Source organism: Miscanthus floridulus, chromosome 5 (genome assembly GCF_019320115.1).
Source record: "Miscanthus floridulus cultivar M001 chromosome 5, ASM1932011v1, whole genome shotgun sequence".
Lineage (NCBI taxonomy): Eukaryota > Viridiplantae > Streptophyta > Magnoliopsida > Poales > Poaceae > Miscanthus > Miscanthus floridulus.
The window spans coordinates 45,743,654-45,759,366 of NC_089584.1; the positions used below are offsets into that span (position 1 = coordinate 45,743,654).

A 15,713-nucleotide genomic window follows, 5' to 3' on the forward strand; every position below is an offset into this window, starting at 1 on the left:
TGTTCGAGAGGCCGTAAACGATCGTGGATTATTTACTGCTGGCTAGTTTGGTGTGAAAGAAAAATACTGTTCCTGGCTGAAAATTTACGATCATTTACGAGCAAGCGAACAAACTGAATGACAGTGATATGGAGAACAAAAAAAAAATTTTAAAGTACTACCATTAGAGACCGCTGAACTTTTTCGAGAACTCAACAAATTCCCCCCAAAAGGAATTTGGGCGATTCGGGCCCATCGCATCAAAGGGCGCCCAAAGGGCCAAAGGCGATGAGGCGACGAGAGAGACGCGAGCGAGTCGGAGCGGTCGGTCGTCTCTCCCGTTGGGTTCCATGGACGACGGACGGGAGGTGGCGTGGTGGACACAGCTCGCCGGGCGGTGCGAACAGCGTGACGCCCGCTGCCGCGATTGGAATTGGAAACTAGTAACTCCCCCTCCCCTCCACACGAGGCCCTCCTCCCCCCAGCCTTCGTCTTCTTCCTCCTCCCTCCTCCCTCCCCGGCTCCCCCTCCCCCTCCCCCTCCCCGCTTTTTTCATTCTTCATCATCAGAATAAAAAGGCCCAGATTCATGGATGCTTCCTCCCCTCGCCCTCGCCTCCACGTTTGAGCCACAGACCCGAGCGATCGTGCCCCGATCCCGATTACCCACCAATCTTTCTCCTCCTCCATGGCGATCCGCCCGGACTAATGCCTGATTCTCCGTCTGACGATCCTCGGTAAGCCCTCGTCCCCCCCCACTGGTTTGGTCCTGCGTGGTTCACAGGGCTCGTCAGGTTCTTGCGGGTTCCTTTGCGGTGTTTTTTTTGTTGCGGATTCGTCTTGCGTATGGGTATTCCGCGGATTCCCTGGTTGCCTTCTCGAGTATTTGTATTTTTCATCCGCCCATTCGCTACGATGTTCTTGCGTTCCTTCTTGTCTGTTTAGTCATTCGTAGGAATCATCCCGTTCTATAGGGTTCTATTACGAATCCGTGGGTTTTCTGTTGCAGAATTGAGCTTTTTCCTGCGGAGGCTTGAACCATTCTCGTGCGCTCCTTTGATTCTCTTCGTCCCCTGCGAATTTCGTTGCTGAACGTATCTGTCCGCCCGCAGGGTCTTCTTCTGGAGGAAGATTGGGAGCAATTCTGGTGGGGTTCATGTGGGCGCGTAGGGCCCCTGACGGCCTGACCTGACGCAACAGCGGCGAGCCATGGCTCCCGCTCCCGTTCCCGTTCCCGTTCCAGCTCTACCTCCAGCCATGGATACTAAGGACGAGGGCGACGGTGGCGCCAAGAACCAGAGCAGCATGGTGGTGGACGAGGGCGACGGTGGCGCCAAGAACCAGAACAGCATGGTGGTGGTGAAATCCGAGGCTGTCTGCACGAATGGTGGCCCTCTGGTGGTTGGTACTGAGCTTGTGAAATACGAGGGAGGCGATACCACTGAATGCTCGAGCTCGTTTGGGGACACCTGCTCTGGATTTGAAGGTGAGGCAGACAATGGTGAACCAGAAGTGAATTCTGGCCTGTCCGCTCATGCCAATGGTGTTGGGCCCTCAAAGCCCCCTAGGTGAGTCCTCCATAGTTCCTCGTGTGCCCTGAATGCTACTGATCTCATTATTGTGCACTCCTGGTTCATGGAAGAATGAACAGGTGTAAGATTATGCTAGGTTGTTATGTTCTTTTGTGTTTCATTGTTTGGTTTTCCCTCTCTCCCGCGCTCCTGGTGACAAAACGGAAGGTTGTAGTAGGGTTTCGACTGTTATACTATGTTGTGATTATTGCACCTTCCTGACTGCGGAAGCGACAAGAAACATAGGAACATCATTGTACCTAAAACAGAAAGATATGATTCAGTGTCTTGTATGCTTATTGATTAGTACCTTCTCATCGAAATTTTCCTTTTCTGGGCTACATTTCGTTCATCATTTATATATGAAATGTTAAAAACTTAGAAGGTGATAATAACACTTAGATTAGGACAGGTATAATTTCTGCACAATTCTTATATGCCAAATAGAAGCAGGTAGCAACAGCCAGAAAAAATGTGTTGTCCTAAGAAATGCCATGCCACTTATGCGAAGTATGCCTATCACAATCAGAAGAGGCAAGTACCAGATAACCCTATGATCTTATATTTTCAGGTAGCTATTTAGAAAGACAATTAAGCAAATGGTAGCTTATTCAAAAGCATTGTGAATTTACCGTTTTGGTTGTTCAACCAGGACTTTGTTTCAGCTACCAGGTAGATTAATTCCATGATTATCGGCATGGATTCATTGGTGACCATATGAAGGGCTGGCCTGGTGCAAGCGGTAGAGTCTTACCGCCTATGACCGGAAGGTCCCGGGTTCGAGTCGCGGTCTCCTCGCATTGCACATGCGAGGGTAAGGCTTGCCACTGACACCCTTCCCCAGACCCCGCACAGAGCGGGAGCTCTCTGTGCTGGGTACGCCCTTTATTCATTGGTGACCATATGTCTGTCAATCCAGTAGTAGGCCAAAACACTAAATATTGACACAAAGAGCACCAATACCCTTCTGGTTAGAGAGTCCTTGGGTCAGTGTTACCTTTTTCTTCTTTAGCTTTTTGGAAAAGTTCACCTAGGTATTTTACTAAATGGTATATGTTAAACATGACAGTCCGAATTTTCAAAAGAAGTTTCCAGCTTGAGATTCAAAACCATGCCAGCATTGATGATTTTTTTTTTTATTGTTGTAGACCTATATAGATTCTGATATTCATGCTTTAATAAAAAAGAACTATAACATGCAGTCATGAACAAGGAAATCGATAATTGAGCTACTCTTATGAATGCTTCAAAGTGTTAGCTTACCTGTCATTTTATGGGTATGGCTAGAATATAATTTGAACAAGCAACTACTCCCTCTGTTCCAAATTATAAGGCGTTTTGGCTTTTCTTGATACATTGATTTTACAATGTATCTAGACATAGTGTATATCTAAGTGCATAACAAAAATTATGTATCTAGAAAAGCCAAAACGTAATATAATTTTGAATGGAGGGAGTACTTGATATATTCTTATTATATCTTGTTGTAATGTTTTATTCTGACATGCTTCATTTTTATACAAACTTTGTGTGATTACTCTTCAGAAGGAAAAAGGTGATGGCTGAGTGGAGCAATTCTGTTTGTCCAATTCAGTGGAGATGCCACTGGTTAGAGTTGCGAATGAAGGAGCTTTCATCCCAAGTATCAAAGTATGACAGGGAGCTTGCTCTAATAAAGAAACAAAAGGAATCAAAACAGGCAGTAAGCAAAGCAAATGGTACTATGTCAGAATCGATGCAGATGCACAAAGGCCATGGAAACAGTATCATGAAGAGGAGAAAGAGGAAGAGGCATGAAGAAAACGTGGATGCGTCCTTGTACATCAACAAGCACCGGATATTGTCGTACTACCATGGTCTGGCATTCAATTACGTCGTCTTCTTTTTCGTAGGGATAGGACATCAATTTATCTGTGTTTGTGTTAATTTTGCACCAGGTTTCGTTCATAATGACAATAATTCTTTCAATATTTTGCAGATAAACAAAATAAGGGAGCTGACACTGATGGTGTCTTAGTTGATGACAATTGTAGCACAGGTATGAATGTATCTATCCGGTATCTTGTCAAACTTTTCAGTGAAGTTAAAATGGAAAACATAGTATCTAGCAAAGGTACACCATTAGACAGAATTAGCTCTTGACTCAGTTGTGAGGAAAAAGTTGCTTTTGTGACACCATATGCGCGCTATCAAAGGAAACCAAGATATCTAATATAACCTTGGTGCCCCAGTTTTTCTCTTTAACACAAAGGAGACCTGCGCATCTTTGTATTAAGAAGAAAAAGGGGCAAGAACCCTTACATTGCACACCGACACACCCTTGATTTTAAGAAAACATAAGCACCCTTTTTGTACAACAAACACGATCTTGACCAAACTAGAAACTAGACACCATCCCATTTTTGCCTTTTCGTTTTAGACTATGCCCGAAGTGCGGGCCTGGTGCAAGCGGTAGAGTCTTACCGTCTGTGACCGGAAGGTCCCGGGTTCGAGTCGCGGTCTCCTCGCATTGCACAGGCGAGGGTAAGGCTTGCCATTGACACCCTTCCTCAGACCCCGCACAGAGCGGGAGCTCTCTGCACTAGGTACGCCCGTTTTAGACTATGCCCGTCTCCTACAAACACCTTCAATTTTACTTTATTAGAATATATATGTCAATAAAAGTATAAAACTTGCAATTGCTTGAAAGCACATTACATGGCAATTTTTTAATGTCATTTTATGTGACAAATCTTAATGCTTACATGTACTTTTGTGGTCTTGGTTTTTAAAGTTGTAAAGTATCCAAGCAAATATTGTCTCTATCCAAGTATGTAGGGTGTATTTTATTTTGGTACGGTGTTCAAAACTAGACCTTTTTTAACCGGGATTGTAAACTAGACTCTGATCATTCTTTTCTCGCAGTACTGTTTACACATTACAGCTATAACACGAATTTAGTGTGAACGCACTTTGAAATAATTATGCAGCTGTATAGTTTATACACAAGTAATACATAATTTGACTAAGCTTAAATCAGATATGTGGATCTTTGAATTTCCAGAAACATGTATACCTTACATAATTTGACAGAGTTAGTTTATATAGCCATATGATAAAATATGCCAACATCTTCCTGGCCCTCTATGGTTTTATGGGATATTATCGTAGCTTTCCCATTTTTGGATAGATCAATGAAGGACATACATAACCACTTGAGGTTTAGTTAAATTGGCCATGCAGAAACTGTGATTCATCTTTATTCTCTGCCTAAGTAATTGTCATGCAAGTGCTAACTGTGTATTTGGTTCATTCTGATTGCAGTTGATGGTAGTATGAGAGGTGGACTTGACACTGCTACATTGCTGGATTCGGAGGATTATGATATGATTTGCGAGCAACGTACTTTACAGGATATTCTCTTGACAATTGATGGGGTTCAGTCTCAAGTTCATCTGCTGCAAGATCGTCTCAGCAAGGCTCATTCTGAAGGAGAAAATTTGGCATTTTCTGGGGGCGATACTCATGTCAGGGTGTCTCGGAAGAGACAGCGTACTCAAAAGCACTCATTCTCTTATACAAAGTCTCGACATACTAAACCACAGAAAAAGAAGAATCTAAACATTTTGCTGAAGGATGATGATGGACAAGCACTTTCAGGAGGATCTGCTTTGCCTGACAGGGAAACTGATGCTCATATAATAGGTACATGTAGGACTACTGAAGAAAGAAGTGGAGAGTGCAATCACTTGAGGGACGAAGCCATCACATTGGACCTACTGTTGGGTACTGGCAATTCCATAACAAATAGTGATATTGGGGATTTATACAAAGTAGTAAGTCTTTGGCCCTTTGCTTATTCGTATTCCTAATTTAATTATTCATTGCTTGTTTGGAGTTGGGTTGATACTCTGAGAATTGCTGCTTACATATTGGAATTTGGATCATCTTATATGCACATTAAGCTTGGGATGTGTAAATTCCCCCATTTACTATTTCTAGAGAAAATAGTCGAACATTATACTGCATTTCTATAAAAATATTGCAGGGATGGCCGCTTTACTTGACTACGTTTAAATAAAAAAGCTTAACACCCATTTAACAGATAATGTTTCCCTGTACGAACCTGGATCTGTAGTTATGTCTTGGATATGAGGTAGGGGCTTAAAAATTATTGAATTCTATATCTACTTTGTTAGCATAGATAGAAGATATCTCTAGTAAAATTTGCAGGTTATAAGATTGAAGCCGTCAGGAGAGCAATGTGATGAAGCAAGTTATTTTTAAATTTGTTTTTACAAACACACAAATACTAGTAATATAGTATGTTATGTTTCTATGACTACATTTTGGAAGCTTAATGATAGTTGTGCGTCTAAAAATATTTCACTGATTTTGAACCACTTCCCTGAAAATACTGAACGTGTTAGCTTATTGGGCAATATATTTGCACTGGCATTTAGTTGATACTTCTGTTTCTTTTCTTTTCTTTTTCTGTAGAATACTGATGATATCCTCATAGACAATCAAGGAGCCAATGAAGCTTGTGAGCAGTTTTATAAGGCCAAGCAGCCTTCTGGAAGTTCTTCCAAAGACCAGAACATTTCTACTCCAGCAGAAATGAAGAATAATTCTCCACCAGTTGAAGTGAAGAACACTTGTGCTCCAGTAAAAGTTGAGAGCATTTGTGCTCCAGTTGAAGTAGATAGCACTTCTGTTCCCACATTGGAGCAAGAATCATTCCTTGAAAAGTCACCCTCGAGGAAGCTCGTCTCCCCTGGGAACAAGCAGGAGCTGGAACCTAAGAAAAGGCAGAAGAAAGTCTCTTTCTTTACCAAGAAGCAGAGGAAAGAGGCCTCCAAAACTCCTGATGCAAAGGAAAAAACTGAGGGCATGTCCTCAGCTGCAAAGAACCAAAGGAGCACGGCCTCTGATGTAGCAAAGGAGAAAACTGAAAGCACACTCTCTCCTGCAACAGGGCCGGGTGGAAAGAAGCGTAAATCTGGAAATGAACCTGCAGATGCAAAGAAGAATAGATCTTTGAACTCATCCTTGGCATCGAAGGAGCAGAAAACTGGGAAGCCATCCTCAGCAGTGAAGAAGCAGAAAACTGAAAAGTCCGCAGCTGCAAGGGCGCCAAAGGCTGAAAATGCAGGCTCAGCAGCAAAGAAGCAGGAGACTGTAAGCTCATCCTCCACAGAGAAGAAGCTAGAGACCGCGAGTGCCCCCCTGAAGTTGCAGGTTGAGAAGGCTGTACTGGTTGTAAATAGGAGGAGCCAAAGGGTCCGTAAGCCCAAAGTTTTTGCTGAATGAAGAAGCAGATAGAAATGTCTTAGGCTCTCTGATGTGTATGTATCTTGTAGCCTCACCACCAAAATCGGTGGCCATATCATCAACATAGGAAGTGCTGGATCGCCGCACAAGTTAGACTTTAGTGTACATATATATCAGCTCTGCCTAGGTGGAAGAAAGTCTCTCCCAAATTGTAGATTTGTTGGTTGATTGGTCTTAACCCTTATCTTCTGGGGTACCAGATTAACAATGTCATGCTGTGTTACCGGTATATCGAAAAGAAAAAAAAAGGGAGAAAAATATGCCATGCAACTGCAACTTGGCTTGTCGCATCTTTGTGCCTTTCACTTGTGTTTTGGTATAGTTCGTCTTTGCAGCAAAACAGCCTGTGCGTTTTCAACCTTGAAAGCAAGATTGGCAGCAGTTGTGTCGAGGAAGACTGAAACAGAGAAGAGGCATGGCTCGTACTGAAGGGGAACGTGACGCCTAGGAGGGGGATAAATTAGATAACATAAAAATCTAATTCTAAACTATGACATCTTTTTCTAACCTTAGTAAAACATATACAAAAGATAAAGGAAAAATTGTGTTCTTGCCCCTGTCCAGCAGTCCAATTGTGATTTTGCTCTTGTTTTTTCAACTTTGTGATTTTGTCCCTATTATTTTAAAACGAACCATCCGTTTGCCCCTGGTTTGGATGTCTGTTAGATGGACATGGAATAAATAAATTAAAAAAATCAAAATCCCTGCAAACAGAGGCAAAAAGACCATGTTGCCCCTCATCTTATCTTCAACCTCCTGCTCATCTAGCCACAGGCAAACCACACGGTGTCAGCTTAGCAAGCATCGCGGGGCGTCGGTCGGTCCCAGCCGCGGGGCGCGTTGTGCGGGGGACGGTGGCGCCTGGCTGCGGGGCGCGGCTCTCGCCCACGACCGCGGCGCGCGCAGGGCAGCAACGGTGCCCGGCCGCAACGCTCAGGTCAAGGCACGTGGGCGTCGCGGCATGGCCGACGGGCTTGAGGGAGAGGGAGGACCTCCTCGCCTAGATCCACGCCGCCGGAGAAGGAGACAGAGGAGCTCCTCGATCCCTGTGCCGCGCCGTCGCTGGAGGGAGGAGATAGGGGGCTCCCCCGCGCCGCCACCGGATCCGACGTCCCCGCGCCGAGCTGCCACCGGATTCGTCGTCCACGCGCCGCACAATCGCCGGAGGGAGGAGAGAGGGGGCTCGATCCCCCGCACCGCCACTAGATCTGGCCGGGGGAGCGGAGGAGCGTTGCCGGATCTCGCCTCCCGCCGCATCACCCGCCTCGAGCCACGAGGGACGCGGCTGCGGCCCTCACCACCGCGCCACCACGAGCTCCAGCCACCGCGCCGCTGCGAGCTCCAGCCACCACGCCGCCGGGGGGAGGAACGCCGCTGGGAGGGGAGTGGTGAGGCGCCGTCGGGCTGGAGAAGGAGAGGGAGGGGGAGAGAGGGGGAGGAACGCCGCTGGGAGGTGAGGAGAGAGTGCGGCCGCCGCCGCCGCCCCTTGTGTCGGGCTGGGGAGACGCAGAGCGAGAGGGAGGATAAAATCACAAGGGCATATTTGTCCTTTGGTACAAAAGTTAACACCGTTAGGGATGGATGACGGAGCAGGGGCAAACCGGTGCTTCGTGAATGGCACAGTAGAGGTAAATTCATAAAGTCAAAAAAATAGGGGCAAAATCACAATTTCAATACAAAACAAGGGTACAAACGCAAGAGCCCCAAAGATAAACTATCTAAATGTGTAACTACGGTTTTACTAGTGTGTTGCTATCTCTACCACAAAAGGAGTAATACAATCCATGTAAATGCGGAAGCTAAAGAGTAAGGTAGAGATTACAAACTCCCGTCAACGACACCGATATTTTTACCGAGGTATTGAGAAGTGCGCAAGCTTCTTCCTAGTCCTCGTTGGAGCCTCTCGCAAGAAATCCCTCGCAAGGGCCAAGCTCTCGGTCGGGTAACTCCGTTGATAGCCTCGGGCCTTCCTTACGCGCAAGTGGGTCTCCGACATGTCTTCCGGCAAACCTCTCCCGGATGCTCCCCGCCGTCTTCACTATCAAGCTTCTGGCCGAAACGCCGCGGGCCTTGTTCCCTCCGGTACACGGTGGCGGCTACACCACAAACGTGGTTGGTGTGATCTTGCAAGACTACAAGCCCATCCGATGTACAACAATGGTGCGTGCAAGCACCGAGTGGTAAGAGGTATGTAAACCTCACTAAACACTAGGCCTAAACCTAGAGCAAGCGCATAAGCGGTGGTCTAATCAACCTAAGCACTTCGCAAAACACCTACACTAATCACCTAATGAATCACTAAGCACTATACAAGTGAAGATCACTAAAATGGTGTATCAACACCCTTGATATGTTTCCTCAGCTCTACACTTCTCATTTGGCCGGTTGGGAGTTGTATTTATAAGCCATATTGAGAAAGTAGCCGTTGGGGATGAAATCCTGCTTTTCTGCTACTGACCGGACGCTGATCACATCCTGACCGGACGCGTCCGGTCGTCCCGACCGTTAGAGCTGCGATCAACTGATCGGACGCTTCCAGCGTCCGGTCACATGTCACCAGACGCGTCCGGTCACATTTTCGCCGCTCTGTAACCTCTCTGTACTCGACCGGACTTTGTTGTCCTGCGTCCGGTCGATTTTGCCGCCAGCGTCCGATCGCTGCTGCTGACGCTTGTTTGCCGAGCCTCTTGATCGGAGTGTCCGGTCACTTTCCTCCAACGTTTGGTCCAGCGTCCGGTCACTTCTGTGAGCTCGTTTCTGTAAGATTGGCGTATAATGCGTGGATATTGTGTTGATGTATTGCTTGAGCCCCTTGGGCTGATTATATAAGAGTACATGGCTTGGAGGGCAAGTAGCCTCTCCTAGAGATAAGGAAGGTTATCCCAGGATTACAATCAATCCTAAACTAACCATATCCGGAGTTGCCTAATATATTCTAACATCCCCCCGTAGTCACAACGGGAGCGCGCAGACGATGAGACTCGAGAATAAGCCGAAGAGATGACATCCCCCCGCAGTCGCAACCGTCGATGTGCCGCAGATGTTGTGGCTGGAATGGGAGCCGAAGAGGCTTGTCAAGCAGATGGTAGCCCCTTAGTGCCAAAGTAGCCGAGGTCGAGGTGGACGTGATCGAAGCCGTGGAGGAGGGCGCGGGTCCGAAGCGTCAGCGAAGGCGCCCGAATACACAAAATCAGCAGCTTCTTGCCGACAGAGTCAGCAGGACGATAGGCCGACTGCGATGGTAGATGGTGCAGCTAAAGAGCGCAACTGCATCTTCCTTCAACAATATCGGCGGCGGTGTCCGCGAGCGTGCGGCAATAGGCGCGGACTCGGACCGAGAGCCAGCATGACGAGGACCAGCAGCATGGGTGGCGGCACCGCCTGAAAAGGCGGCGTCGCCGGCGAGGATGGCTAGATCACGAGCGTTGCCGCAGCAGCCTGAAGGGCACAACGACGACCTCGTCTTCGGCGATGACGAACAGCAGGGCGACGCAACCCGATCTCTGATCGGGAAAAAGAAAATAGCAGCAGCAGATGGAATGATGGGTACAAACCCGGGGTGCACTGAGCCTGGCCCCTCTCAGAACGTTATCCTTTCCGTCAACCAGGATAGAGAGAACAAAGAAAGCCAGAGAGGGGCGGATCCGACTGAACGAGAATGCTTGGGCGGGCGGCGGTGCTTCCCCGAGCGTCGCCCCTCCTCCCGCGGGCCGGAACGACGCGCGGTGGCAGAGAGGAGGGCTCCGGTGAGGGAGCGGCCCCCACCCCGGCAGGATGGCATGCCAAGAGCCCCTGCAGCCGCGTCCGCGCGCTCGAGGCAGCAGCGGCGGCGGCGGCGCTGGGTCGGAGGCAGACGAGGCCCGACGGCGCGGGGGGGAGAGCCGGCGAGGGAGGGCGGGAGGGGCGGATCCCCTCGACGCTGCAGCCCGGCGGCAACGGCGACCAGCGACGCAGGGATCGAGGCGCGGGGCAGGGCAGGTCGGCGGCCGCGTCGGGCGCGGCCAGAGGAGGTAAGACCCCTGTTGTTGCTTCTTGACTCCACGACGGCGCGGCGGACCAGAAGGGTCGGCGGCGCATCATACAGAGGCGCTGCCCCCGGTGGAGATCGATCTCCCCGGGGGCGGCGTGAGGGCAGCAGAAGCCGGAAGCCTAGGGTTAGCACCTAGACTCGTGATACCATGTAAGATTGGGAGGTGGGATGAACAGGCTTGAGCCTCCGCTACAGCGCTACCCCTGGAGCCGGCCGGCCAGGACACCACCGTTGATCAGCAGCCATGAGCCTCGCCCCACTTGTCTTTCAACTCTTTGCTGCTGATCAACGGTGGTGTCCTGGCCGGCCGGCTCCAGGGGTAGCGCCGTAGCGGAGGCTCAAGCCTGTTCATCCCACCATGTAAGATTGGCGTATAATGCGTGGATATTGTGTTGATGTATTGCTTGAGCCCCTTGGGCTGATTATATAAGAGTACATGGCTTGGAGGGCAAGTAGCCTCTCCTAGAGATAAGGAAGGTTATCCCAGGATTACAATCAATCCTAAACTAACAATATCCGGAGTTGCCTAATATATTCTAACAGTTTCTTCGCGATCTTGTGTATGGCTTGGTTGCTATCTTCGTGTTTGGACTTTGCTTGATATCTTGATTCTTCTCTTGTGCTTCTAGGGTCTTGCTTATGGTGTTGATCATCGGATCATCACGTCGCCTTCGTTCAAGTTACGTCTTTCACCCTATTGGACTACAAAACAATCACTTGCAAATTCATTAGTCTAATTTAATTATGTTGGTCATCAAACACCAAAATCCAAAATAAATAGGCCTAGGGTCCATTTTCGTACCTTGCCAGGCTGAGTTTGCTATTGCTAAGCAGTGGTAGGTCGTGACTGGGTACTGGTACTCCATTAACGAACACAAGGACTCTGTTAGACCTAACCATGTCCTTGGTCCTTGGCCATGTGACCTCTGAGCCCGCACCATTTCTCCTGGTCAGACATTGGCCATCTCCTCATGTGAATTATGATGCTGCAATTGCAGTTTGCAGGATACCATGAATCGATCCAGCTACTTCAGTACTTCACCACTGCTTACTGTGCCAGCCAGGCTGCTACCACAGGCCGAGAAAGGATGGAGGACCCTAGAGCTGGAGCTGCCTGCCTGTGGAGCTGTGCTGATGGATGAAGCTGTAATCTTGCAGCTATGTATGTGGAAATGTGGATGGGCCAAAGTAAAGATGCGATTGCCAGTTGATTGGCCATGTTTGGAAGGCCAACTGTTCACTTTATCACACTTACTATATCTACAGTTCTATACTATTAAGCTATTGAATTTTCTCGATTCAGACAACCAATGCGATCTGAACTCGTCAGTGATGGAGTTCGTAGCTGTTGGAGGATGGCCAATGGCCAGTGGCCAATGGACGACGTCGATCTGAACTTCACTGCCTTGAAGCCAAGTTAGCCTGGCAGAAGGCCACTGGAGGCCGAGGAGCCTAGTGCGGCAAGGATTTTTTTTCTTAACGCAACTGCCTTTTAGTTAAGTTAGAAAAGAGTTAGCTCCAGTTTATTTAAGAAAAAACAGGCCCGAAAACCTAGCACTTGCATGATTAATTAAAGAAAAACCAGCAAAAACTCTAACATCAGCAGCATGGCCGAAACGGCAAACCCAAACCCTACCTGCTGCAAGTCATCATTGCCGAGCTCGAAAACACAGTCGAGTAGCTCCGACTTCTTGCAATGGAGCGAAGCCCAAGCCTCAAAGTCACAAACACACGCCTGCAAGGAAAACTAAACCCACCCTAAAGAGGTTGTCAGGCTATGTTTTGCATTAGGGCCTGTTTGCAAGCCCAATATTTGCTCCAAAACCACTGTAAATTATAGGTCTAAAAACTTTTTCCAACCCAACTCAAAAATCACAGATTGGAAGGCCAGTGAGCTAAATAATTTTACATTTGGTTTGGACCAAAACCAACGGAAAAAATATTATCACCTTTGATCCGAAAAACATACAAGTGGAAATGGTTTACACCTGAGAAATAATATTGTATTGCCAAACAGGACCTTCGGAAGAAAATGCATTTTACAATCTCCAAATCAGATTACTCTAGTCATCGTGGGCCTGTTTGGAAGAGCTCCAGCTTGGAAGGCCTATTTCGGAGCAACCAAACAGTATCAGTCCTTTTGTTTACTTCACTTAGCCATTGGATCAAAGTTTGAAAAATGGGACACTGAAGTTTTATGAGTATCCTCGATAGACATAAAACTGCGCACCCACCCGAAAACGAAAAAACATGATCAATTTTTCGTCATGTACGCACCCTCAGGCAAGCGTTCGTTCTGCCTCCGCCTCTGTCCATAGATCGTGGCATCCTGCATGCCTGACGGATGGCATTTTTCCATGTGGTTGATGCATGGAGAAAGGCTTGTTTGCTGTACCAAAACAGTATCGTGAATACGGCAGAAACTGATAGTAATTGCAGCACCGGTGCTTCAATGTGGTTGCCATGACAAGGGCAGGGGGCACGGGCAGCTAGAGGAAGCTGGAGCTCAGCTGCTGACATACCGTCTCCCGAGCTTCAGTACCGTCTTCTTTCCAACTACTATGGAGATTCAGTCCTCTTCTCGGTCTCCAGCGAAATTTGATTTCCGGGTTGGGTTGGAGAGTTGGAAACAACTCATCTGACATATGTTGTAAAAAAAAAACTCATCTGACATCAACCAGCAATCAATGATAATGACAATTTTCTAATTGATTTTTTTTTTTACCATGAGTTCGATGGTTCACATGCATGTAAGTATAGCTTGATTTCAATGCCTACAAGGAAAAAAGCACGGATGGATTGACATGCTATTATTTAGGAAGATTATCAACTATACTCTTCATTTTTTTTGGATACTCAAATCGGCAGCTGCCTGTAAATATTCAGAGGCGGGATCCTCACAACTGCCTGTAAATAATTCATAGTTGGATACTCAAATCGGCATAGCATCAGCATATACGTCAAGATAGCTGGCATATCAAGTTGACCCCATTTGTTGATCTTTGAAAAGGATATACAAGACGTGTGGAGATTTTATATCCCGTGCAAAGCACATGCACATTTTAAATATAATATTTATATCTATACTATAGATATGTATACCTTTTGATATTAATAAAGAGCTAAAAATTCTCACTTTTTTTGTGCACCTCCTCCTAAGTACCTGAAAAGTGAAGAGTTTTCTTCATATCTCGTATATAACCCGGACTCATGACCCATACTCATATGAGTTAGGACTCGCATCTAGCGATGATGAATATGGAGTTCGATTCTAATACATATTGGGTCACATCCTATGTATCTCGAATGTGAACCGGACTAATGGCCTACGTTCATACGAGTAAGAACAACTCGCATCTAGTAAAAAAACTCGGGCTGCGGGGGTAGACACCTCCGGGCTATTTTATCTTAAGCCAGAGGACTTCTCACCTAGTCAAAAAAAAAAAACCCGAACCCCATGTACCGCCCGCACACAGGGGCCCGTTACTCGGTGAGAGGGCCGGTCCATTTTACCTGTGCTTTGTGAACGCGGGACAGACGAGAGGGTTTTTTCTACACCGCCGACCCAGAAATTCGTTTGACCAAGTATTCGAACTTTGGTCGTCAGGAATGCCCGAAGGCTTACCAGCTGCCGTAGGCTAGTAATATAAACACATGGATTTTTTTATCCCTCTCTCTTTTCATCCAGATTCGTCCGTGTATGAAGTTGCACTACTCTGACGTGGGATGGACGCTACCATCGCCATCGATGGCGTGCATCGGCATCGCGGACGGAAGCAGCGAGGCCTGTATTGATACGTCGGAGAACCGTTGGATGTGGAGTCGACGTGACGGTTTTTTTGTCCTTGCATATATTTTTTTTTGTGATTTGTGGATCTGTGATCTTGTGATTTGTGATTGTCTAGAGGTAGAAGAAGGCTGTAGGTAGAAAAAGGCTAGAGGTAGAAGGATGATGAAGGCTGTTGGATCTTAATTCTATGGTGCAAAAAAATTCATGTATTGAAACTACATAAAACACATAGTTGTTGGGTAGACAGACTCAATATAAATAGCAAGCAATGACAAATTTCTTCGACTGCTGGGCTTGCGTGAAAATATTTCATTACTTATCATTTGAAGATTGGAAGGTGATCAATATTGTGTGTGTGGGTGGGGGGGGGGGGGGGGGGGGGGGGCAATTATGAGGCTTGGATTTTTCTTTATTTGCAGAAATTGGATACCTGTCGCTCGCGTGTCGCGTTGTACCAAGTTGTGACTTGTGACATCCATCCTCCTGGGCCATGTTTAGTTCACTCCAAATTCCAGAATTCGACACTATGCAAAAAGAAGATTCTCCGTCACATCAAACTTGCGGTACATGCATGGAGTACTAAATGTTGACGAAATCAAAAACTAATTGCACAGTTTGGTTATACTTTGCGAGACGAACATTTTGAGCGTAATTAGTCAACGATTGGACAATTATTACCAAATAAAAACAAAACAACACTGTACCTACAGTGTGGCTACAGGGTTCCTGCCGGCGCCGAGTCTGGGCAACTAAACACGGCCTGCTCGCTTTCTTATGTTTTTGTAATTATATTAGCTATAGCGGTAAACAATCCAATAACTTCACATGTAGTGGTGTACTCTAATATTTATAATTCCAAGTTCTACATGACTTTGGCACCCACTAGAAGAGAACAGACCTTTGATCCAAGGGTCAAACTAGGCTCTAGTTCCGAGAAATATTGCGCCCAGGACTAGAGAGACCTTTAGTCCTGGTTGGTGGCTCCAACCAGGACTAAAGGTCCCTGCCCAACGGCTCCTGCGCCAGGCCGT

At 47.0% G+C, this 15,713-nt stretch overlaps 1 protein-coding gene across 1 annotated transcript; it reads left to right on the plus strand.

Annotated features, from left to right (window-relative positions):
- The first annotated feature begins 279 nt into the window (after nucleotides 1-279).
- Nucleotides 280-7,152, plus strand: LOC136449910 (uncharacterized). Its single transcript, XM_066450140.1, has 6 exons — nucleotides 280-715; nucleotides 1,091-1,546; nucleotides 3,095-3,405; nucleotides 3,528-3,587; nucleotides 4,853-5,364; nucleotides 6,029-7,152. Exons 2-6 carry the CDS (start codon nucleotides 1,188-1,190, stop codon nucleotides 6,839-6,841), a joined length of 2,055 nt encoding a protein of 684 aa, XP_066306237.1. The 5' UTR covers nucleotides 280-715; nucleotides 1,091-1,187; the 3' UTR covers nucleotides 6,842-7,152.
- Nucleotides 7,153-15,713: the final 8,561 nt, after the last annotated feature.